Below are 24,710 nucleotides of genomic sequence, written 5' to 3'. Positions count from 1 at the left end.
TAAAGTATACCGTCATGCTTCCGACGGTATACTTTAAATATCCATCTATGATGTCTTGGCGACCATCCTCCTGTTTCGTCTCGATGCTCCCTGCATACGCCACTGAAGATGCCAAGCTCTGAATGTGTCTATGTGGTTGCAAGGCGCATCACCACATTGGGCTATGCTCGCGTTAGCTTCGGTTTCATTGCTGCAGGAATTATCAAATCAGACAAACGGACACCTACCCTTGAATGTTCATCCAAATTGGCGATCAAAGAATCTGCTTTGTACAAATACGATTTATGCGGCTTGAGCCTTTTATCGTTCAGCTGATCCGTAAGGAACCTGACGAGCAATTTACATACCGCTATGTTCTCAGTGGGAGGATCAGTGGAATCAAAATTTCCTTCATCCCTTCAATGTCTTCGATAGCCCCCAAAAAGATGAAGACAAGCCAGGCTTCGAAGCTGTCAAAAAAACGCCTCAGCTCGTGAGTCTCCATGATGTTTTGTGAACGGAAGATCTTGAAGACACGCCCACCCCATGTTGACCTTATGTGTATGGGTTTCTCTCTTTTCAAATTTTGACCGTCACCGCATCTACATGTACGAGTGGAGGCAGACCAAGAAGACTCGTGATTTCTTCATTGGTCACGAGATATTAAAGTCGATGAAGGACGTGGCATTCGTGCTCGATGTCGAGTTGAGGTTCATATTCAATGATCTGTACGCGAAGGCTGCAGCTACCGCCTTCACCAAATGCGGGGTCTTCTTCTGTATTGTAACCATGATCTTGCTCATAGTGTCGGTATTCTTTTTTCTCTCCCCCCACCATGAAGCAACACGAGGAAGAGAAGCTAGTGGAAGAGGCGCGGAACATAACATTCTCGCTTCTGGGGACTGCTGTTATGGAGGCATTCATCTCACTCGGCTAGTTTTGTCAAACCGGACATAAGTATGGTTGGTATGGGCATGCCTCTGCATGAAGAAGGCAGTAGGTCAGCAAAGCAAACTGTGCCAGTGTGGCAGACCAAGAAGATAGACATGCAGGATCGATTGGAGGAGCGTATTCCCGGGATGGTCAGGATAGGGAACTCCATAGAAATGCACGAGTGCTGCAACAACTACAATTACACCATACCATTCAACATACAGTTCAACAATATCCATTTAGAATTGAACAATATCGATGTATCACATGTGGAGTCATAGTTATTTCAATTCTATCAAGATCATATGTTATAGCACAATATACCATAATTTTACATTTAAATAAGTTGTTAATACTCAAAATAGATATCATTTTAAATCTTCAAATCTTGAGTAGCTATACTACTCATAATTGGTAAAATGTTCTTCTAGAAGTTAAAGGCAACCATTGGGTATCATTCTAAGTAATGTTCAAGGCAACCATTGGGTATCATTCTAGAAGTGTTTAGTGCTGCTCAATTTCTCCTAGAAGTTCAAGGCAACCATTGGGTATCATTCTAAGTAATGTTCACAAGCTTTGTTTGGTTGCTCACAAATGAGATCACTTCCTACTTACGCATCATTTTAAGTTGTCTTCACCTTCCTTAAATCCTTTTTGTGACCTATAGAAACTACAAAATGAGTGTATTGGCTTTTGAAGTGTGAAAATGAAGGACCTTATTGGAAGTCTAGGTGGATCAGCATGCAAAATACATTGGTAGACTAGTAGAAACATTTGTGTGATCATTGTAGCATATTGTTGACGTAAGAAATTAGAATGTAGCATTGTTAGTGTCGACCATGTACATTTCCAAGTTTTTTAGTTGATTATATTGATTATAAAAAGAACCAAAGTTGATGCAATCAAAATGGTACACTCTCTTGCTTGCATGTTGCATTGGAAAGGGAGACGTATGTTGAACTCTAGTTTGGCAAGTAATACATTTTTCTCTTGGATTTTTTTGGTGGGAGATGGTCGGCCTCTATGTGCAAGTCATGACATTGATATCCATGCACATGTTTGCCTCGACAATGTGTTCATCTTCCTTACAACGTGGGAGTGTATGTGAATAAGGGAAATTATATTTTTGCTAAAAAATGAATGCTATTATCGTTCTACTACTTAGAAAGGCAGATTCCTCGAGTTAAAGGCATGAGGAGAAAAAGGCTTCGGTTGCATCGAACAAAAGAGTGAGGCTAACAAAAGCAAAACCCTCCTCCGAATAGAGTGCGTGTGCCTTTTCCTTTTGGGATAGGGGAGCAAAATTCCTATGTAGCAAGTTAGGGAAGGAATGAATGATTGGACCATATACACGTGATCGATATGAGATCCTCCCCCTTTTTCAAATGTATACCCAAAAACACTCACGACACTCACGTTGCTTCTCTTGTATAGTTATCGTCCATTGCGTACTCATCCCCTACATACATATATACATATCAACATACGTAAAACCAATTGTTTGCCGGTTTTTGCTTATTCATGACTTATTTCTCATCATATAGGCTGCGGGGAAGATGCAAGCATAACATAATGTACCATAGTTTAACATTTTCAACATTTTGCTGATGGTAAATACATTAATCTTCTCGAATATTCTGCCAACCCAAAGCTTTTAGATAGTTCTTGTTTCTGCATATCTATGGAACCCTAAACCCTTATTTACAAACCAAAAACAAAAAGTCCAAGGAGTAGACATGGGAGAACTCCCCCCAGCCGTGGTAGACCAAGAGATAAAGAAAAAACGAAACAAAACGCTGATGTGAAAGGCTGACACTTGTGGATCAAAATTCCATAGAATTCTCATATTCAAAACTCCAATCCAAATACATCCGTCTTACTGACAGTCATGAGTGCATAAAGATATCAGATCAATTCACCCTCAACTACTAAACGCTTACATCGCTGAATGATAGGAACATCCAATAAGCTAGCGATATGCCCACATCTGCGTTCCTCCGGTTGTCTACTCTATGCTCAAGCTCACTGATCATTCATTTATAAGAATATATCCATCCCCTAATCCTCATTTGCTATATTGAAACTCTGCAAAGGGAACATGTTGACAGATGGATATGTCAACACCAATTATCGCTAGCCATAGTTTAAGGTTTTTGCAAAGGCATCATCATGTATCTCTTTGTACAAATGTATAAATCACATGATCCCCATTTTCACTTAGTGGCCACTTCTTGTTCTACCAAAGAACCTACTGAACCCAGACGAGGAGCCATGCTTCTCTCCATTCTCATTATTCTCGAGGAGCAATCTCCATTTTCACTTAGTGGCCACTTCTTGTTCTACCAAAGAACCTACTGAACCCAGACGACGAGCCATGCTTCTCTCCATTCTCATTATTCTCGAGGTACTTATACGATGATTGATCAAGGGGACTATTAACACTAGACTTGCTTCTCAAACTCAAAAACCTCGAAGGAGATCGCATTGGAGATAGATCAGAACTAGTACTCGTTTTGCTCTGCAGGCTTTCCTGAATGATATCACCATGAGTTGGTGACGGAAATCTATTCAAATTACCCCTATAGTTGTCATTGTTGTATGTATCAAGAGATTGTGTTTGTCTTCCATTGGCATGTCTTCCTTTTCTAATATCCCCTTCTTCATGAACTCCACTAGAGCGAGGAGCTGTTAAAGGCTTCATTACCATGATATCTTGTCTTTGTTCTCTTCCACTCTGGCATAAAGAAGCTTCTTTCAAATCATCATTATCACCCTTCCCTTTCATCTCATACAAAGATGTATCTTGATCACTTGATGTTTCCTGATGAGGTAAAATAGGTAATGAAGTATGCATAGGTAGATCCAATATATTCTTTGAAACACCCAACGCCTTGAGCTGTTTTCCTAAATCGAGAATGGTTTGCTGACATTCTGAAAGTTTTTCCGCTGCGGCAGCTATTTCTTGCTCCTGAAAAAAAAAAGATAATTAGGATGGGCAAGAGTTAAGCACAAGTTTTTAACATTAATATGATATTGGACAAATACATGTTTTGGGTAAAGAGAGATATGAGTGAGGATTTAACATCAATATTATGCTGGACAAACACCATTTGTCATATGGGGAATACATATAACATGCCTAGGTAGTTACTGTGTTTTGAAATTTGAGATTGCAATGACCTATAAGATACAAATATGTCATTTAAAGACAGTGACCTTCTTACGGACCTCCAGTATAGTTGTAATGATACTTTTATGGAGATAATGGGATATGATTTCCAGTAAGGTATTCAATTACGATTATACTCTTGTAATACATATGATTACCATAAAGCGATCAATAAGGCCAACGATAGAGGCATTAAGGCATAATTAAGATGTGTTCATGGCAGATATAAAAATAATATTCAAATTCTAGAGCTTCATGTTCCATGATGGATAGAATAAACAATTCTTACCTTCTTCAATCTCTCTCCTTCCTCATCGGATGAAGATCCGAAATTGCTTTTTCCATATACATTTCTTTCCCTAAATGCAACCACAATAGCACTATTAAGTAATGAATTCAGACATTCCAAGCACGAAATCCATATCTCAACCTAATGCTAGTAAAATAATAGACTGAATCAAATGGGACTCTAATTCTTCGTATCATAAAGATGAAGCCGAGTGGGAATGTATATAGCCTCACCCTTTATATAGCTTTTGCAGTTCAAAGTATTGCATCTCTGCTTCCTTACGACATCTCATCTCTTGATCAAGTTCTTTCTCTAGGTTCACAACCTTCCGCTGAAGAGCTTCAATATTTTCCTTGGCATTATAGAGCTCTGACTCTAGTGCATTTTTTTCATACTCAAGCTCTTCAACACTGTTCTCCATAACTTGTTTCCTGTCAATAGATTCATAAAGCTGAGCTTTCAATTCAGCCGAGCATTTCTGTGATTCCATGAGCTCATCAGTTAGTTCATGAACCTTTTGATTTGCTGCATTCACTTGTGAATAAAGATCTGTAAGCTTCTCCATGGTAATCTCATGGTTACGCTTGTTTTGATCATTCACAAGCTTCAATCTCAAAATTTCACCTTCATATCTGTTGTTCTTTTTCAATTCAGCCTCAAGACTCAACTTGAGAAATCCATGTTCACAGGAAAGCTTAGAAATATCATCCTCTTGAACAGATGACTCAGAAAATTGGAAGCTTAAATTTGAAACCGAGCTATGGTCAAGAGCTACAACATCCCGTGATTGTGATTCAATGGCTTTATACTCCTTCTCTAGATAACTTGCATTATGCATTTCTTGAACAGGACTATTGCCTGCACTAGTAAGGTCAGAATCACTACTATGATATACCTGCTCTTCAGTATTATCACTATATCTCTTACCACCATGTGTCTGAGTCGAGTTTCTTGAAAGTGTCTTCTCTGGAGGAGTGAATATGAGACCAACAAGCCAATCCAATGCAGAGGCAACCTCTGCAATAAAATCAATAATATCTACTTTCCCTTGTACAAGACTATTGCATAGATTGATAATGCTTTCCACACATGCATTTAAACTCGAGCTTCTTTGTTTCTTAGGACTACCATTGTCACCATCATCATCATCATCATGTCCCTCTGAAACCCATTGAGAATAAGGAAAATTATAGTCAGTTTGGCCGACGCTTTCTACAATCTCAAGAACTTTTCTCACTGCTGAAGTTAATGCTGCACCTGTGTTATTATAGAAACCCATATCCGAACTCTTATGTTGGTCTATTTGCGAAATAGAGTTAGTCATTGACCACACATTCATACCATCACCTGAATCACTCTCTCTGTAAAGAAGCTCACCATGGCCATGCCCATTTACATAATTATTAACCTCTGCATCAATTTTTTTATCTTCCATTAATGCAAGCCTACCTACCTCTATGGCTTTGTTCCCGTTTCCTTGCTTCATTGTTATAAGCCCTTCAAGATGGTCAATGGGGATATCACTTGACACTTGTTTTTCTTGCAAAGAAGAGAGTTGAGCTTCAGTTTCTTCAAGCTTCTTCTGAAGATGTTTACAAAGCACCTCCAACTCAGAAACCTTTTCATTTCCTGTTTGGCTATGGTCTGACTTCGCTTGGACAAGGGAATCCAATACTTTATCTTCAGAAGAAGAAGATTCTCTCCCTAGGCTGTGAAGCTTCTTCTCACCTTCAAATTCCATATCTTGAGGAGTATCGGATAAAGATGCCAGTTTCTCCATCTCTGCAAAGTCATCCATCATGCCTAAGCTAACTAGAGATGTGTGGAAACTCTCACAGAGAGAGGTTCCGCTATTATCCTTTCTGAACTCTGATCCCATTCCTGAAATAAGAGCACTAGCAGTTGACCATCTCAATTCATCAGAAACAGAAGCAACATTAGCTTGAATCGTATGTGGATTTGTCTCTGATTTAGTTGAGCAATGAGAGCCAGATCGAGTTTCCAAATGCTCTACTTCAAGGGAAACCTGGTTTAAATCCTTTTTTACAAATATCTGTTTCAATGATTTCGCTTCTTCATCGTCTTCTGTTTGTATGGCCATAAACCTGCCATGGAAAAGCCTAGTTTCTTCCTTTATATTAGATTCAAATTCTACCTCGGATGATAAATCTGCATCACCATATATGCCTGAATCTGTCTTAAGAGAAAGGGACGAGGAACTCTTACAAGGAGAATGACGTCTTCTGCTCAGCTTATCGGTACTTAAAGACATTTCAAAGCCTTGAGGTTTCATAGACATCGTATTAACTGTGTTTTTTCTCTTGGCGTTAAGGAGAGTTCTGAGATGTTGACACTCTTCATCAAGATTTGCCATCTTCTTTCTGCTCTCCTGCACAATTTTCTTGTTTACACGATCTTCATTGATTCTCATCTCTAAATCCTTGCTAAGAATATGAAGATCAGATTTGAACCTCATGTTTTCTTTCTCTAGAGCAGCCAAGCGAACTCTGAACCTGTTATTCTCACCTTCTAGGCGAGTTTTACCATCTCTGAGCTTAGCCATGGTTTCTTGACATTCCAGCAGAGACTTGGACATGGTCCTATTCTCTGCTATGGCCTTAGAGACCTCGCTTCTTGAGTCTCGAAGCTTTGTTTCCAGCTCTATTATTCTGCTAAATTTACCGTCTTTGAGTTCAGCTATAGTTTCTTCACATTCCTTCAGAGATTTTGATAAGGCTCGATTTTCTTCCATGGCCACAAAGAGCTCCTTTCTTGTGTCTTGAAGCTTAGTTTCCATATCTGTGCAGCTCGCTTTCTCCCATTCATGAGTTTTCTTCATCACTGCTTCATGGATCTTCTGTTCCTGTTCTTCTCGGACATGTCTGAGCTGCTTCATACACTCTTTCAAAGCTCCATCAAGGTGAGATACTCGATCTTCAGTGGCTAATTTCTGCTCCATTAAAGTTTCTAACTTCTCCTTCATCTCTGCAGATTCTGCTTCTGCTCTCTCCCATCCTGTATAGTATGGTTCAAAACTTCTATCAATAATTATATGTAGACCATAATCCATCTCTCATTTATATTTCTACGGATATATATACATGAAGAATTGCATGTCCTATAAGTCATTTCTATGAAAAATCCCAGTACCTGCAATTGCTTCCTCAGCAATTTTTATGTGTTGCTTCACTAGTTCATCTTTGGCATTGGTCGCTTCAGACTCCGTTGAAAGTAAGGTACTGTCAGTCATGGTTGCGCCTAGCTGCTTCCTTGGTTAGCTGCAGAACCTAGTTAATCGAAACCTGCAAAGCCAAAAAGGAAGAAAAAGATATATTGATGAAAGGAATACCAGCAGAAACAGATAAGAGCTAAAAGGTAATAATTTGGCTAGCATACAACAATTTTAGGATGACACCTAAAATACTGCCAGTAAGAACACAGAGATATATATAGAAAGAGACGTGAGCTGTGCAGGAAAAAATGTATGTGAAATGCTGCCAGCCAGAACACAGATATATATATATATATATATATAGAGAGAGAGAGAGAGAGAGAGAAAGAGACATCACTTGGCACTGCAAATTAATAACCGAAGCACATTTGTCTTCTCCCAAAAGACGTGTCCAGAAAATAATTAAGAAACTAATGATGATCTATTTCGGTACTACTGGAAACTCCCATATAGACGGACAGAATTGATGTGTTTAAGCTGATCAGTGCGATGATGTGTTTTCTTTTTCGAATTTCTTCTACGCTCACCTAAGCATGTCCAGGTCAATTCCCACATACAATTTATAAGGTTCTTTTCGTCTTAGAACGAAATTCATTTCTGCAGTACAATATTTCAGAGAAACTGATTGGCAGTTAAAAATGTTTGATTCTGATAATAATGCAGAAATTAGCATGACTAGTTAGTTGCCCATTTGTTTCAAAATCCTGGTTTAAGATCTATAGATGCAAAAGCGTGATTCGAATGGAAACATAAAATTAGGCTGAATTTTATATATTGATCGACAGCAGCTCAGAGGTTAGAATATTACCTGTTTAGAATTATCGAGGAGCGAGAAAAACGCAGGAATTACAGCTGATACAAAAATATGCAATTTGCCGATTCAGAGGAACACGATTGAAACGCAGCGACGGCAGAAGCTCAGCGACAAGGTAGTTAATTCATTTTTTCATTAAACAACAATATACTGTAATTAGCTGGATTCTCATGTGGATAATTGTATCTAGCATTTCCGCATCTTAAGTTAGGTCATATGAGGAAGATCGAGTTAATATAACTAGATGGGTGAGTAGCTATAACTAAGAATAATTTGCCTACGGAAAGGTAATAAGAAGAATAACAAAGTAGAAACCCTAATTTAAGGTGGGGGAAAGAAGAAGATATTAATTTGAACGAAGAACAAGAATAAACCTTAATTGTCGAATGGGAGGAAAGACGAAGGAAAGTAGGAAGACCAAACCCTAATTGAATTGGAGGAGAAGCAAGAGTAAGACAGAAAGAACAAAAGCCAAGAGAAGAAGAAGATGGTGATGGTGGTGGTGATGATGACAAATAAAGGTAAGAGAGAGGGAATTATGAAGGGATCGCCATAGCCCGACAGACCTGCAAAAGCTTGACAGTGAAGGAAAAAAAACACAGTTTTCTGTCTGGCTGTGAGGACATGACGACCTACGATTGCCGGTTCCTAACCGGTAGCTCTGGGCATTGTGCTTTAAACTATTCGAATTCTGGGTTTCCCGCCAATGGCAGGCCCGTCACCATCATTTAATTTTAAAGCTTTTACTTCTGCTTCTTCTTTTCGCCAATTAATTTGCTGAATCTTTACGCAATAAATTTTAACACGATATTTATTATTTATTTATCTATTTATTGTATTGATTTGGTCTATTGACTTACATACATATAATGTTACACGTATGTATGTATATGTATATGTATTTTGAGCACTTTAGCTTATTACAAATTTAAGTAATTTGACCTACTATATATACCTCTTTAAGTAGATGGATTATGATCTCTAAAATATTTCTCTATGTTATTTATTTATTCAATGGATTTCTTTCGCGGTCATGTGGAGAATGAGTGGGCGCAATAATTCTAAAGAGAGATAGGACATAGGTATTGATCTTCTGCATGAGAAACAAAATGTTGCCGCAACTTGCAATCACGACAATAAAATCAAGTGATGCCCAAAACTAAAGAATTTGATCAATCATGATTGGATTATCATTCAAATGCATATAATTATGTTACCTTCCTTTTTCGTAAAGGAAAATCCGCATACAAACTATTTATATATTTATTTATTTATTTATTTAAAAACAAATAATGAACGGTAGTATACATCACATAGTCAAAGCTTTGATTATATGCCATAAGGTAAAATTGCTCCATTCATATCATCTAGGAGTTGCTTAAGAGAATATTTGTTATCTTCCATGTGCATTACACAATATCTACGAGAAATGACAATGAAGTTAACTACAATATAATTGTGATACCATTCTCACCAAAAAATACCTAATATGGGCCTTTACAAGCTGTCATCTAAAGTTTATGTTTGTATTACCCATCACATTGTGTCTTTGTGGCTTGTATATTGGAGTGTGTTGGTGTTCATGAGCTTGGTTAAGTGGCACCTTGGTTATTGATGGTGGTTTCATGTGCTTTGAGAGTAGGGGGGGTTCTAATCAATTTGGCAAATGGATGCCTTAAGAGTTGCTCCAACTCCTCTTCATAGTTTTCGGTGAGGTATGGGGTGTTTTGCTATGAAGTATTTTGATCAACCACCAACTACTCAATGTCACTGGCAAAGTGATGAGTTCCAAACAAGATTCTCTCCCTCGTGACTCCACACAATGTCATTATTGCCAATTGATTGTGTTTGAAGATAGTCATGGGTTGGAATGACATATTTTAGCTTAGGACGGAATAACCCACCTTTCTCATTACATGAAAAAGAAGAGAACCTCAACATAGCTCTCTTTTCAAGTGGTATCGTGTGTTGCAACAAAGGAGATGGATCTCATTGCTGGTCTTTGTGGTATGATGTCCCCTAAACGTGTTGTCAATTGACTTGATGGTCGCAACATGGGGTTTCTATACTTTGTGTTAGCCTCCTCTATGAGAGGCAAATTGATAAAAAAGAATAAGAGTGTGCTATCCAATGAGGTTGCACCAATGTCCAGGCACGTAATGTATCACATGGTATGGTAAAAAACGTTGTCTCAAGCTGAGGAAAGGCTTGAGGTGAGACCACGCATATTGAAGGGATTCAATCATTAGTTATGATCCAAGATCCATGTCTTGGTCCACACGGTACTCAAAGACTCACTAATTTTTGACTCATAGTGGCACAATAATTGCTCAAACCAGGTGGAAAACTATGGCAACATCTCGTGGGGAAGTTGATTTTCCATGTAAAAGTAGAGCCTCCTATAAAGATATCTTCCTACCAGACATGCATCTAAACTCAGCACAAGCATGCATTCAAATGGATCGATCAGTAATTGATAACACCATTATGAAGATTTGGGCCATCCAAGATGAGGCCAAACTCTATGCACTTCAAGAGGTCAACATGACCGATGTCTAGGTGTTGAGCTAACTGGTTACCGCATTGCATACTTATTTGAAACTCACCATGTACTGTTCCTCATTGGTCCCTTCACAAAACTTGGAACGTGGATATAACATATTTGTCCAATCATTTGTATTTATGCCTACAAGTCAATCAAGGGCTATACAAGTGAACAAACAAAGGGGTCACAACAGGTTCGCCATGTCGCCATCAACATGTCCGTCATTCTCTGCAACATTCTGATGAGTTCCAGCTTAATCATAATCAGGAGTCTCTGCATCCCAGATATATTAAACATACTAATCTGACCTATAGTTCAATTGACAATAGCAATCTGCAATTGAATCTTGAACATAGCATCGATGGCAATGCAGGTGTCTATATACAAAATGTGACGGATTCTTTAAATCTTCCTCCTGCACAGAGTTCCCTCCCGGAAACAACCATCATCAATGGAGGTTGAGTCATTTCATTCCTCTTGCAGGTCTGAAAAAGAGTAGTATAAGCTCATGCAGTCATGGGGGGCAAAATAATTTCATTGTTTTCTCTGTATGACCTGAATGGAGGCCCAGGGCAAAGCTGAACAATGATGGAGATGTATGCTCATTGAAATAAAATTTATCTCTCAACAGGCTTCAATCTCCTCAAGTATGACGTCGAATTTTTAGAGTTTGGACTATATACTTGCATACAAGCTTGTCTTTCAATCTTTTTTTTCTTCACCTGGGATGGTAGTATTACTTGCATAGATGTAGGACATTAATATATATGCTGCAGCATCCTTTTTATCCAATTGCAATGCATGCTGAAATGCTTGTTTTGCAAACTCTAGGTTTCCCCATTGTCTACAAGCATCTAAAACGCCATGCCATATCACAAGATTACCATAGCCTTGAATCTTATTTATCATTGTTACAACTTTATCTAAATGCCCTGCTCGTCCAAGGAGATCAATCATACAGTTATGATGCTCCACTGTTGGCAGAACTCCATACACTTTGTTCATTGCTTCATAGTATATTTGCGCCTCATCAAAAAGCCCTTTCTGAGAACATGCTTTCAGTATGTTAACAAAGGTCACAAGGGTTGGGTTTATACCATGTTCTACCATTTTGTCAAATATATTGCCAACATTCATTATTTCTCCTTGCTGAGCATATCCTGAAATAAGGACATTCCAAGATACTACATCTGGGGTGGAAAGTTGCTCAAAAACACTTTGTGCTTCAGCAAACATGCCATGTTTAGCATAAAAATCAATTAAGGTGTTGCCAACATCTTTTTCAAGGAAACCCTTTCGCTCTATCTCCACATGGAACTTGAGAGCTCTGTCTAAGGCTCCCATATTGCTACAAGCTTTCAAGCAATAAATAAACGTGACAACATCTCCACTAACACCCTCACTTTGCATCTTCTCAAAATACTCTAGGGCTTCTTCATTGTATTCATGTTCAGCATACCCTCCAATAATTGTATTCCACGAGACCACATTTCTTGAAGGAAGATTATTAAACACTTCTTGTGCTTTCATAAGAGAATCACATTTTGCATACATGTCAATCAAGGCATTACAAACTGAAAGATCTTTTAACAAAGACGTTTTAATAAGCTGATTATGTATTTCATAACCTTTGTTTAAATCACCTATAAAACTGCAAGCTTTCAAGCTGGTAGCAAATGTTACAACATCTGGCAAAACACCCTCAACGTGCATCTTGTCAAAATAATGTAGAGCATTCTCAGCTTGTCCATATTCGGCATAACTCACAATTAAAGTATTCCATGTGATCACATCTCGTACCTTAAGCATATCAAACACTTCTTTTGCTTTGGCAACATAACCATGCTCAGCATATCCTGCCATCAGTGCATTCCATGAAACTAAATCTGGATGTGGTAGTTCTTCTAACACTTCCCGTGCTTTGGCAATGAAGTTACCTTTTGCATACATATCGATCAATATATTGCCAACAGAAATATCTTTTTCAAGCCAACCTTTTCTAGCAATTTCAGCGTATATTTCTTGGCCTCTATCAATGGCTCCTCTGCTGCTACAAGCTTTCAAGGCACAAACAAATGTGACATTATTTGGGGGTACATTCTCTTGCTGCATTTTATCAAAGCATTCAATTGCTTCTTTGTCGTATCCATATTCAACATACCCTGCAATGAGTGCATTCCATGATATGACCCCTTGAACCTGCAGTTCGTTGAATATTTTGTGAGCTTCTGCAAATAAACCATGTTTTGCATATCCTGCAACTAATGCTGTCAGTGAAACTGTATCTTGTGATGGAAGCATCTTGTATACTTCATATGCCTTAGAAAAAGCACCACATTTTGCATACATATCTATCAAGCTTCTCCTAACCATGAGGTCTTTTCCTACAAGTTTTCTTTTTATTATCTCATTATGTATTTTTCTACCATCATCTTCTGCTCCTATGCTACCACAAGCTTTTAGAGTGGAAATAAAAGTAGAAGAATTTGGTGAAATGCCATCTTGCAACATTTGGTCGTAGCACTTCAAAGCTTCCCTGGCATTGCCATTTTCAGCATATCCTGCTATTAATGCATTCCATGAAACTATATCACGAGCTAAGAGTTTATCAAATAGTTCTTGTGCTTTTACAAGTAAACCATGTCTAGCATATGCTGTAATCAATACATTCCATGAAATTGTGTCATGGACTGGAAGAATATCAAATATTTGTTGTGCTTTTGCTAAGAAACCACACTTAGCATACATATCAACCAAAGCATTTCCAAGAAAAGGATTTTCATCCAAATAAGCAAGGGCAATTCTAGTATGTATTTCATGGCCCTTGCCTATGGCTTGTACAATGCCACAAACTTTCAACATGCAAACAAAAGTTATAGAATTTGGTAAGACGCCTCTCATTTGCATGTTTTCAAAACAATTTAGTACCTGCTTACCATCTCCAAATGCCACATACCCTGAAATGAGTGCATTCCAAGAAGATATATCTTGGTTTTGATGCATGTTGAATACTTCTTGTGCATTCACAAGTGATCCACATTTGGCATACATAGTGATCAATGCTGTACCTACAAAAATGTTTTGTTCAAAACAGCCTATCCTAGCTACCTCAGCATGTAATTGAAGTGCTATTTCTGGGTCTTTTAAATCTGTACAGGCCTTTATTACAGCCACGAAATCATGTCCATTAAGATGTAATGAATCAATCAATTCCAGTTTCTCATACAGAGTGAATGCTAGCTGAAAGTTCCTGCGATGGATACAACAAATAATGAGTGCATTCCAAGAATGGCGATATTGATATTCCAATCTGTTAAGGATTTCATGGGCATCATCCACTCTTCCATTTTCGAGAAACATTGCAACGAGATAGCTCCCAAGTAACTTATGAACTATTGAACCACATTTTTTCATGTAGCCATGCAAACACCGAGTAGGATATAAATTCCCCTCTTTCATGCATCTTTGCAAGATGGACACTAAGTCCTCTACAGAAGACAATACTGGCATCTGCTTCCTTTCAAGGGAATGGATCGGCTATCATTGTTTGCATACTATAAGTTCAGATTCTATAATTCATATGAATCAGAAAATAATCCAGTCCTATTTTCTTTGAGTTTCCAATCCTATTTTATTACTCCTGACTACCATGATTCGATACTCGTTCGGAAGGAAGGACCTGGAACATAACGTTGGAGCCATTTCTTCTCTTTTCCTTTCAAGGGATGAAGAAAAACTGCAAAGTCTGTGATTCTTCTTTAGAAATTGAACTGCCAATCCTAAAGCTATAAGTGTCATGGCCCCGTAATTGCCTGTACATTTCCATTGAACGAGCCAATACTAGCATCATCAACATTTCTTTCTTTTATAAATCTAACATATACAATTTTGTTTCTTCCTTCCAGTTCTGCAATGTTGTAGATAATGTTTGTACTTTCTAGCTGAGGAGTCTAGAGCTCAATGACGATTTCATATAATCACAGAGTTACATTCCTTTACAAATCTAACATATACAACCCCATTCCTTCTAGCCATTTCAGCACCATTTTTTATACTGCTCAGACATGCTATTTGGTATGTAATTGCAGTTTTTTATCGCATTCTTTCTTTCCTTTATGAATCTTAACATTTAAAATCCATCTTCTTCCTTCCATAGATGCTTTTTTATAGACAATGGTCAGAATTTCTCGGTTTGGGCTTTACAGATTCATGAATCTATTTGGTGTATATGTCCAATTTCTATCCATTCATTCATTCATTCTATCATGATATCTAGCATTTAAAAGGTATCTTTTTCCTTCCATTGTTGCAGATAAGCCTCATACATTCTTGATGAAAACGCTAGAGCTCTCGAGTCTAATTGACATAATCCATGGTTTTCATCAGAATTTTGATCATAAATCTAACATTCAAACCCCATCGTCTTGCTTTCATTGTTGCATTAATTCGTTTCTATTTTGATTCAAACACTTACAGTCTTTTTCTCCCATCAATTTCTTGCTAATAGTCATAAATCGCATGGATTACTTAGTTATACTCACATAAATTAATAGTCACCTTTCCTTTATGAATCTACATTATTCTCTTCCATTTCTCTTCCGGCCGTTTCTGCATATTTTGCAGCTAATGCTCATAATTGTTTCATTCTCTGGGTATCGTGAAGCTCTCTGATATATAAAATAAAATCAGACTTTTCACTGTACACGAAAGAGAAGAAAGCAGTCCAAACCCTGATTTTTCATGACGCTATACGAATTTGGTGTTTTTCTTTCGCATACGTAGTCACTTACTTCACTTGTTGATACATATCCACATCAATTGCTCTACCAATTGGCATTACTTCTTCTCCTTCTTCTAAAAGACAGAAACAAATATGTGAGTTCGATGAATAGCAGCAGCAGGGAAACATTTGGTTCTTCTTCTTCTTCTTAATCTTTGAGGGAGTGAAAGGCGGTCTTCTGTGATTGTTAAAAAATGATGGAGGGGCATTCCGGTAAATAAAAACCCAAGAGGTTTAAGTAAGAAGGGTATTTATTCTCGAATCAAAGAGGCTCATACATTTTCCGAGGAAATGAAGCGTGCACAACGTGTTATAATCTCAAAGGAGAATGTGATGATGGTGGCCATGTTGCCAAAGGAGCGTGCGTGACTTGAGTTGCCCTTTGTACTCTACAAAGAGACTCTTATGGTCAAGAAAGAAAATGTGATATACTTTCAAAAGAGAGATTGGTTATAATCTCAAATGAGTAACAACAGCAAAATATATTATTGATAGGAAGCCTAGGAATTCATGGGTGTGAATCATCATCATCATCATAGATTCATAGTTATGTGCTTTGCAAGTTGATAAATGATAAAGAAGATTTGGTTGTTTTCGATATATTCATTCGCTTAAGCTCACGACCTAAAAAGATAATCAACGACTAATAAACGTCTTATTTTATTTCCATGATAGGAAGCCTTGAAAAATAGGTGTCATGATGCTTGGTAGCCTTGATAATATTGTTGTAAAATATTTATGATCAATTCAAGTGGGTGCAATAGATTTGTTAGGATTATTGCAATACATTTCAAATAGCTTCAATAATAAGATCGCAAAAGTCTTTTAGCAGACAACTTAATTTGGTATACTTGAAATTGCCACCCCTCTAGGAATAAGGCTTTTTCCTACTGGAATTGAGAAAATGGACACAAAAGAAAATGCCATCGTTTCTCTTCCCATATTCAAGGGACAATTACTTGAAAATGTTGATATGCTATATAGAAATAAAATTAGCATGCTTGTTCATTTTGGAAATTATTGAAAAATACTCATTTTTTAAAATAGAAGAAAAGGGAGGGGGGATGACCTTACTCATGAAGATGAGACCCAGAAAATTCATTAACCTTCTCTCACTCAACTTAATGGGATTGTCGATGTTAAAGTTTTCTAGAGTCATTCCATGTATTCATAGACACATATTCTACTACGGGTTTTGATTTCATGGCCATTCGGTCGATGACCGATTCATGCGAAGTGTGGCCGGAGAAGGAAAGGTCTGATTTCTATAAGGTATATGGCAAGGTTCTTACTTAAATGATATGTCCCACCTTGCCTCCACACATGTACATTCATCGGTAGGTCTCAAAAAACAAGCTAAAATAACGTATATTAGTAAAAAAGCACACGCATAGGAGGCAAATTGGAATTAATCTGACGATAAGAAAAAAAGCAAGAGTTTGATCAATCTGGGCTCGAGCCTGAGACCCCTCGTTTGGGTTTTTTTGAGCAACATCACTTGGTAATAATAAGTTTTAAGTCAGTTTATGTACATATTTCGGTGCTGATCAAATCTTGTTTTGTAAGCTCAGAGAGAGAGAGAGAGAGAGAGAGAGAGAGAAGTAAGGCAGCAGCAGGAGCAGAAGAGATTTCCTTCCTTCCTTCCTTCCGTTTCCCGTTCGTTTGAGCGAGCGCGACAGAACACATGGCCGCCCTCGAAATCGAAGCTCCCGAGTAAGTAAATTCTCTGATACAACCCTAAGAAACATGTACACAGCACATACATATATGTACACGCACAGACAGCTCACGGTGAATGGAAAAGAATGCAGTGATGACCGTGATCCTTCTTTTTTATTTGTTTCCTTCCGGAGGAAAAAGAGAGATGACATGAAGGTTTTGTGTTTAAGTGTTTCTCAGTGGCTCTGAGTGGGGACTAGGAGCCGAACTTGGAGAAATGAGAAAAAATTAAATTGCTTTTTTTACTATCTAATTGTATTGAGGCGTTGAATCTACCAAGTGAAAGAGGGAGCTCTGATCGAAACATTAGCAAACCGTGGAATTTTTTTTTGAAACTGCTCTATGTTAAGAGGCCTGTCCTAGGGAGGATTATTGGAAAGGTGGTGCACTCACGCAAAAAAACTCTTTTAATTTTCAGCATTATTCTAGGCACACAACAGCCGCATTCACCATATTTTCTTGGGTTTGTTAAGACCATGTAATTCACACACAAACTTGCGTCTTCTTCTCAAATGTCAGCCACCCATTTCTATTTGAAAACCTTCTGGGAACATGTATGCAGCAGTGTGAGGGAATGTGAGTCTGAGCCGCAGCTTTCCACTGCTTCCTATTTTCCCAACGAAATTGAGGATTTATGTTATGTTAGCAGTTATTCAAACTTTGACCGATGTATCGTGGTCTTGGTCTTCCATTCAGGCTGCAAGTTATCAAGTGTGGCAAGGTATTAATTTCACTTTATTCTTCATGGTCGTATCCTTCTTGATAGCGGGGATTCAAGAAACCATGGTCTGGTCTACTTTTCCACCATAAATTTGATTCTACGATCTACTTTTCAGCATGCAAATGGAATGTCACGAAATTAGAACGCATTGTAAGAAACTTTCATGATTTATCCTATTTCCCATGCGACAACATTGGCCTGAAACGAAACAATCAGTTTTAGTATTGGGAAATGACATCTCTTCTTTGTCATAGATTTTTGAGGTTCTGTAATACACAATGATTATTTTACCTTTTTTATGACTATGAATATCTGTTTCTATTTCTCTTTATTTCTCAACCCCTCTTTTCACTGCGCAACTCTTATTTATCCACTCTCTCACCAAGGATGATAATAAAGTCTCCAGGAGCGTAATCGAGTTTCTGGAGAGCTCTATATCCAAAATTGCAGCTGTACCTTCCTCCATTCTCCATATCAAGGGTTTCTTTCAAGTGAGTTACGTGGGGTGCCAATTCACAAGTATTTAAAAAGCTGTCCACTATCTCAACTTCATGTCCAGAGTATGGAGTGTCCACTGATTCTCAGGTTTATTGGTACTGAGAGATCATGGCCCAGATCGTTGCAACGCAGTTGATAAGGTTGTCCAGTGGCAACCAGAAGGTCATGCATTCAACCATACATTCTACAGTAAAGTAGTGCATATAGTGAGATTTGAACCTGGATCAAAAAACTTGGCTTGCCTCTCAGCAGTATATACCTAATATACAGAGAGAGAGAGGTTTTGTTGGGCCATATGTAGTATTGTTTTAAGAAACATGTGATAATGATGGGGCATAAACATAATTTTCCTTCTTCGTATTTTTTCGCAGTGTTATCAGAATTGTACTGCAATTCTGTAAAGAGAATTCCTTGCACCAGACATTCCAGATGCTGCAAAATGAGTGTCAGGTGTCACTAAACACGGTTGATAGTTTAGAGACATTTGTAGCAGATATCAACAATGGCCGTTGGGATGCAGTCCTTCCTCAAGTTTCTCAGCTCAAGCTTCCAAGGAAGAAGCTAGAAGATCTTTATGAACAGGTATTTTTGTCTTCTCCCTATTTTTATGACAGGTACAATATTGTAATGGTTTATATTATCTGATTTGTTCATACAATATTGTTACCATATGTAGATTTTCTCTTGTGACCTTAGGATCTGATTTCTTCAAGTGATCTTATTATCATATATACTATGTTTGCTCATTGCAATCTTCTGACACATGTAGTATCTGATTTATCTCTGTTCTTATCAAACGTATTAAGGATGACATCGTGCTTTGTTAGATTGTATTGGAAATGATAGAATTACGGGAGCTAGACACAGCAAGGGCAATATTGAGGCAAACACAAGCAATGGGGTTCATGAAACAAGAACAACCTGAAAGATATCTTCGACTTGAGCACTTGTTAGTGCGTACATACTTTGACCCCAGAGAGGTAAATACACAAAAATTGGGTCAGAATTCTTTCTTTTCACAAAAATAAAGAGCTGACTATGTCGCTGAAATGTGGCAGGCTTATCAAGACTCATCAAAAGAGAAGAGGAGAGCTCTCATTGGACAAGGCAAGTCACATATCCAGAGATTCTATAAGATTCACGTGGACGTAATGATTGGTTTTGTAGAAAATTCTGGTCTTTGAAGGCATTACGATAACATTTCGTTTCTACTAGCATGCTGGTGTCCAGGTCTCACTAGGTGTAAACTTTCTTGATTTATGATTTTTTTTGAACTTTCTGCAGCTCTTGCCTCTGAGGTAACAGTGGTGCCTCCATCAAGATTAATGGCACTTATTGGCCAGTCTTTGAAATGGCAACAACATCAAGGTGTGTTTCTCGCTTTCTTTTTATGTAACTATTATTTTTTTATCTCCATCAATATCAGGTCTAATGTTGCTTTCTTTCTTTTCACAAAATTTGCTTCAGGGCTTCTGCCACCAGGAACACAATTTGATCTTTTCAGAGGTACAGCAGCAGTGAAAGCAGATGAAGAAGAAAATTTCCCTACAATGCTAGCTCATTCTATAAAGGTAATTAATATTTGTCTTTTCTTATTAAAGATGTATAGTTATTGAATCTCTGTAATATGGATGTCAACCACCTAGCGGTGACTGTAGTCTAGACAATCAATATGCAACATTGTAATGAGAATTTCAGTCTATTTTGGAACTGACTGTAATTAATTTTACTTGAATCTGGTAGTTTGGCAAGCAAAGCCATCCAGAATCGGCTCGGTTTTCTCCTGATGGTCAATATCTTGTTTCTTCGTCAGTTGACGGCTTTCTTGAGGTTGGTTTGGAACTTTGTCAGTAAGGCATGTTTTAGTTTTTTCTGAATTAAAAGATCTAAATCAGTGTGAATGGACATTCTTTTGGATTCTAGGTCTGGGATTACATCAGTGGAAAATTGAAGAAGGATTTGCAATACCAGGCTGATGTAAGTTAATGGAACTTCTTCCCTTTCCTTTTTTGTAGCTAGGTTTAGATGATTAGTAGCGCTCATGTAAGGTATGCCACAATATGTATGCATTTTTTTTTCTGAATATACACTCAATCTCACGCCAGAATGTCTTAATTTGAGAGGCAAAATCATAAAGAAATCATGCCAGAATGTCTTAATGATATAGAGAATTTTCACATCATTGTTGAATTTAAGTTGTTGTTTGATTGTGTGACAGGATGCATTTATGATGCATGATGAAGCAGTGTTATGTGCAGATTTCAGTAGGGATTCAGAAATGATAGCATCTGGTTCACAAGATGGAAAGATTAAGGTAAGTAACTTTTGTAAGAACCCCTTTTTTCTTTGTTGATGCCTTCAACATCATTTCATGTTTTTCTTTGATTTTAGAAGCTGATACCTTATGCAGTTAAGTCAAGTCATTAGTCTGAATATCTTATTATATCAGCATTTTAGTCCAAATAAATCTGAAAGGAAATATAGCTCTGAAGTTGTGTGTCGATACTTGTTAATTATGGGCATTCAATGTTGAAACAAATGGGCTATAAAAAGGTGTGGAATATGAGGCCTGAATTTGCATATATGCATGAGTCCACTATTATAGAAGAGCATTTGTGGTAATGGAGACAACCATATGACTTATAAATGATAGCGAATATCAGATATCATGACGAATTTGTGAGGCAAACAATCCACACATGTTTTTGACCTTGCTTTACATTTGTACCTGGATTCTAGCTCATGGTAAGTGCTAGGTACAGCTAGGCATAGTACAGCAAATTGTTCACTTTTCTGACTAAAAATGTCTCACCTGAGCCAATGGCCTTAGCTTGAGAAATTATTAGTCAAGTGGAGAGTTTTTCTAGCCTTCTCTTTTTTTTCATTAATTTGATAAAATATGCTAATTGAACTTAGATCCCTGAAACTAAACTATCTAGCTGATGGGGCAACCTTATGGTTGACAGCATCAATGATAATACCTATGTCGATACTCATCGTCCAATGCCTTCATGCAGAATTTCACCAGCCAGTTGTCTCATTCACAGCAGACACATCTGTCTTTTCCTCATCAAATTTTTTGAGATATTCCAAAAATGCATTCAGAACTTTTCTACTGCTAGTTTAGCATTTCAAAGTTCATGAACAGAAAAAAGTAAAAAGTCTTAATCAGCAACATATTGGCAAACAATCCCAATGTGGTGCATAAGGGAAATACTTTTACTTGCATATGCTAAGAATTAGAGGTGGACATTGATACTTGCTTGTGAACAGGGATGTTACAATGAATAGTCCTCACAATTGATAATGTCCAGTATGTTCTTTGCCTGGGCCATGGGGTTTTTGCTTGTGTTCTCTCTCATGAACAGAAACTTTGTTTTTTTTATGGTCTGCTGTTAAGCTATTTATAGTCCTGTTTTTGTTTCTCCTGTTCTCGCCATTCGTTTAATGATTTGCATTGTAGCAGCAAAAATACAAAGTTGAGAGAACCCAACTTTGAATCTAGCCATGACATGAATATGCATTTGGGTACTTCAAAACGGTGGCCCTTGTAAAGGCTTGATATTAGATATCCACACCAAAAGCCAGCTGTTTGATCTGTGTGATATCTATTTGAACTGTAACTAGCATGACGATTCTAAATAGACATTATGATGTCTTAGGTAGACTTATCAATTTCTTTCAGAAGTTCACTATATTTCTTTTTTTGGGTGGTAAAGGATTCTTGTACAGCCAATGCATAAAAAGTTTTTAGCACAATGTAATATTTTGAGCCTTCCATTTTTAATCTCTTAAATATTGTATACATTCGTTATTGGTATTTTCTTTATAGTAATAATGTATGTAGAATCTTGATAGTGCCCCTTCCTTTATTTTGTTTTGAAGTTCACTACTGGAATGCCCATCACTTGTTTGATGTGATTTGCCGATTTACAGTTCCAACTGTCTTTAACTGAAACCGGCAATATAAGGGTAGTGAGGTCGAGTTCTAAATATGTTCCGTTTGCACTTCAGGTTTGGAGAATCCGGACAGGGCAGTGTCTGCGTCGACTTGAGCGTGCACATTCTCAAGGAGTAACAAGCATTACTTTTTCCAGAGATAGTAGTCAAATTTTAAGTACTTCTTTTGATGGAACTGCAAGGTAAGTTTGCATTGAACAGTAGATAAGAATATTGAGCACACCATGATTTTTTTATGATCAATCCTAAATCTGTGTTCTCTGTATAATGAACAGAATACATGGCTTGAAATCCGGCAAGGCCCTCAAAGAATTCAGAGGACATTCATCTTATGTTAACCATGCTATTTTCACCAGTGATGGAACACGCATCTTGACAGCTTCTAGTGATGGTTCTGTTAAGGTAAAATGATGGGTTCCTACATTAATAGAATTTGAAACACTTTATGACAACTGTATATATTTGCAAATAAATGAAATTTTAAGTACTTAATGACAACTTTACATTAATTTATATAGAATGCATTTGTAGGTATGGGATGTGAAGACTACAGATTGCCTTCATACGTTCAGGCCACCTCCTCCATTACGGGTAAGAAAATGATTCTAATATGATATACATTCTTTCAGAATTAAATGAGTGTGGCATTAACATCATCTTATAACAGGGAGGGGATGCAACAGTCAATTCAGTTCATTTGTTTCCGAAGAATCCAGATCATGTTGTTGTATGCAATAGAGCTTCTTCTATCTACATTATGACTCTTCAGGGCCAGGTAATGGCTTTTATAATGCTGTATCTATCACATAGAGAATGAGTAATCTGGGATGCATTTTCAGTTGGAAAGTTTCTTTTGGGCGTATACAGGTGGTAAAGAGCTTTTCATCGGGTAAAAGAGAAGGAGGAGACTTTGTAGGTGCTTGTGTCTCTCCAAAAGGCGAATGGATCTACTGTGTGGGAGAAGATAGGTAAGAATTTGATTCTTCATCTGAGCAGATAATATACTACAGCTTTATTTGAAAAACGAAAGAAAATAGAAAGGAGAAAGAAGAAAGGTACTAAGATAAAATAAATTAAGAGAGAAAAGAGAAAGAACAATGAAAAGATAAAAGAAATTGATTCTTCAAGGCAAGAGGTATGCAAGCTTATTTTTTATATGATACAGGATGCTATATTGCTTTAGTCAGCAAACGGGGAAACTGGAACATTTGATGAAGGTAGGAGGATCATTAAAGTTTGTTATCATTTTAGTTTTGCTTTCCCATCTGAAGCATACTAAAGAAGAAAATTGAGATATCTTCTATTTTTTCCAGGTTCATGAAAAGGATGTGATTGGGGTTACTCATCACCCACACAGAAATCTATTAGTGACGTATGGAGAAGACAATGTTATGAAGCTGTGGAAGCCTTGATATAATAGTTGGATGATTGAAAGAGAAGACAATGTAGGTGTGGAAGCCTTGATACAGCAAATATTTATCATTTTTCCGTCCTAACCTAAAATGTTAGTTTGGCTTCGCGTTCCATGTTAAAGAGAAAATAGAAAATGTAATGCACCATTCAAACATTATGATGATGTGGCGAAATAGTTCTTTTGTAATTCACCTAGCAATGTTTTACAGTGGAAATATCTCTCATTTTCGAGATATGTATTCATTCAACCTGTTGAGAGTCTATAAAAATTGGTTTCTTTAAGAGTTCAGAAAAACTTCTGGAGTTTCTAGAGGATGATGTATGAGATGCACTGTTGAGATAACGATACTATGCATAAGACTTTGACTTATATCAAATTTCTGAAAGTGCCATCCGATTGAAGCATGCTAACCCAGCTGCTCAAGATCTGAAACCCAAATTTCAACTACAAACTGAACTAGAAACAAGTTTAGTAACCAATTATACTGATCTTCTGAGTTTATTTGGTATATTTAACCTGCTTGTTTCTTCAATCTCATTTTAGTAGGCCTCTGAAGGATCAAATACGTGATGTGATGGTTTTTTATCTTACAATCCTGAAAGGAATATATTTCCCAGTACATCATCAAGATAATGTTCTATCCTGTATCTTTGATAA

At 37.4% G+C, this 24,710-nt stretch overlaps 2 protein-coding genes and 1 pseudogene across 2 annotated transcripts; 1 reads left to right on the top strand and 2 right to left on the bottom strand.

Annotated features, from left to right (window-relative positions):
* Positions 1 to 3,090: 3,090 nt before the first annotated feature.
* Positions 3,091 to 7,810, bottom strand: LOC147869879 (uncharacterized). The gene is made up of 4 exons (XM_087334273.1): positions 7,521 to 7,810; positions 4,604 to 7,385; positions 4,371 to 4,440; positions 3,091 to 3,880 (listed from the first exon to the last, which is right to left on the bottom strand). Exons 1-4 carry the CDS (start codon positions 7,618 to 7,620, stop codon positions 3,233 to 3,235), a joined length of 3,600 nt encoding a protein of 1,199 aa, XP_087190399.1. The 5' UTR covers positions 7,621 to 7,810; the 3' UTR covers positions 3,091 to 3,232.
* Positions 7,811 to 10,539: 2,729 nt separating this feature from the next.
* Positions 10,540 to 15,904, bottom strand: LOC147869878 (pentatricopeptide repeat-containing protein At3g53360, mitochondrial-like; annotated as a pseudogene).
* A 1,405-nt stretch (positions 15,905 to 17,309) lies between these two features.
* Positions 17,310 to 24,332, top strand: SMU1 (transducin family protein / WD-40 repeat family protein). Its single transcript, XM_087334249.1, has 16 exons — positions 17,310 to 17,454; positions 19,051 to 19,261; positions 19,507 to 19,659; positions 19,738 to 19,786; positions 19,964 to 20,047; positions 20,147 to 20,250; positions 20,423 to 20,509; positions 20,603 to 20,656; positions 20,898 to 20,993; positions 22,694 to 22,821; positions 22,915 to 23,041; positions 23,171 to 23,230; positions 23,307 to 23,414; positions 23,507 to 23,607; positions 23,805 to 23,856; positions 23,953 to 24,332. Exons 1-16 carry the CDS (start codon positions 17,426 to 17,428, stop codon positions 24,049 to 24,051), a joined length of 1,542 nt encoding a protein of 513 aa, XP_087190375.1. The 5' UTR covers positions 17,310 to 17,425; the 3' UTR covers positions 24,052 to 24,332.
* The last annotated feature ends 378 nt before the right edge of the window (positions 24,333 to 24,710 follow it).

Source organism: Azolla caroliniana, unplaced genomic scaffold (genome assembly GCF_043228905.1).
Source record: "Azolla caroliniana isolate FFs.n. ecotype wild unplaced genomic scaffold, voAzoCaro1.0.p SCAF_1, whole genome shotgun sequence".
Taxonomy (NCBI): Eukaryota; Viridiplantae; Streptophyta; class Polypodiopsida; order Salviniales; family Salviniaceae; genus Azolla; species Azolla caroliniana.
Note: the sequence above shows the minus strand (reverse complement) of the source record. Positions and strands in the feature narration are given on the sequence as shown.

Coding starts and splice junctions, on each gene's coding strand:
- SMU1 (XM_087334249.1), top strand. CDS start 17,426: ATGGCCGCCCTCGAAATCGAAGCTCCCGA. Junction 20,510..20,602: donor CAGTTGACGGCTTTCTTGAG/GTTGGTTTGGAA, acceptor TTTGGATTCTAG/GTCTGGGATTACATCAGTGG. Junction 22,822..22,914: donor TCTTTTGATGGAACTGCAAG/GTAAGTTTGCAT, acceptor TATAATGAACAG/AATACATGGCTTGAAATCCG.
- LOC147869879 (XM_087334273.1), bottom strand. CDS start 7,620: ATGACTGACAGTACCTTACTTTCAACGGAGTCTGAAGCGACCAATGCC. Junction 4,441..4,603: donor CTGCAAAAGCTATATAAAGG/GTGAGGCTATAT, acceptor GGTTGCATTTAG/GGAAAGAAATGTATATGGAA. Junction 3,881..4,370: donor AAGGAGAGAGATTGAAGAAG/GTAAGAATTGTT, acceptor TTTTTTTTTCAG/GAGCAAGAAATAGCTGCCGC.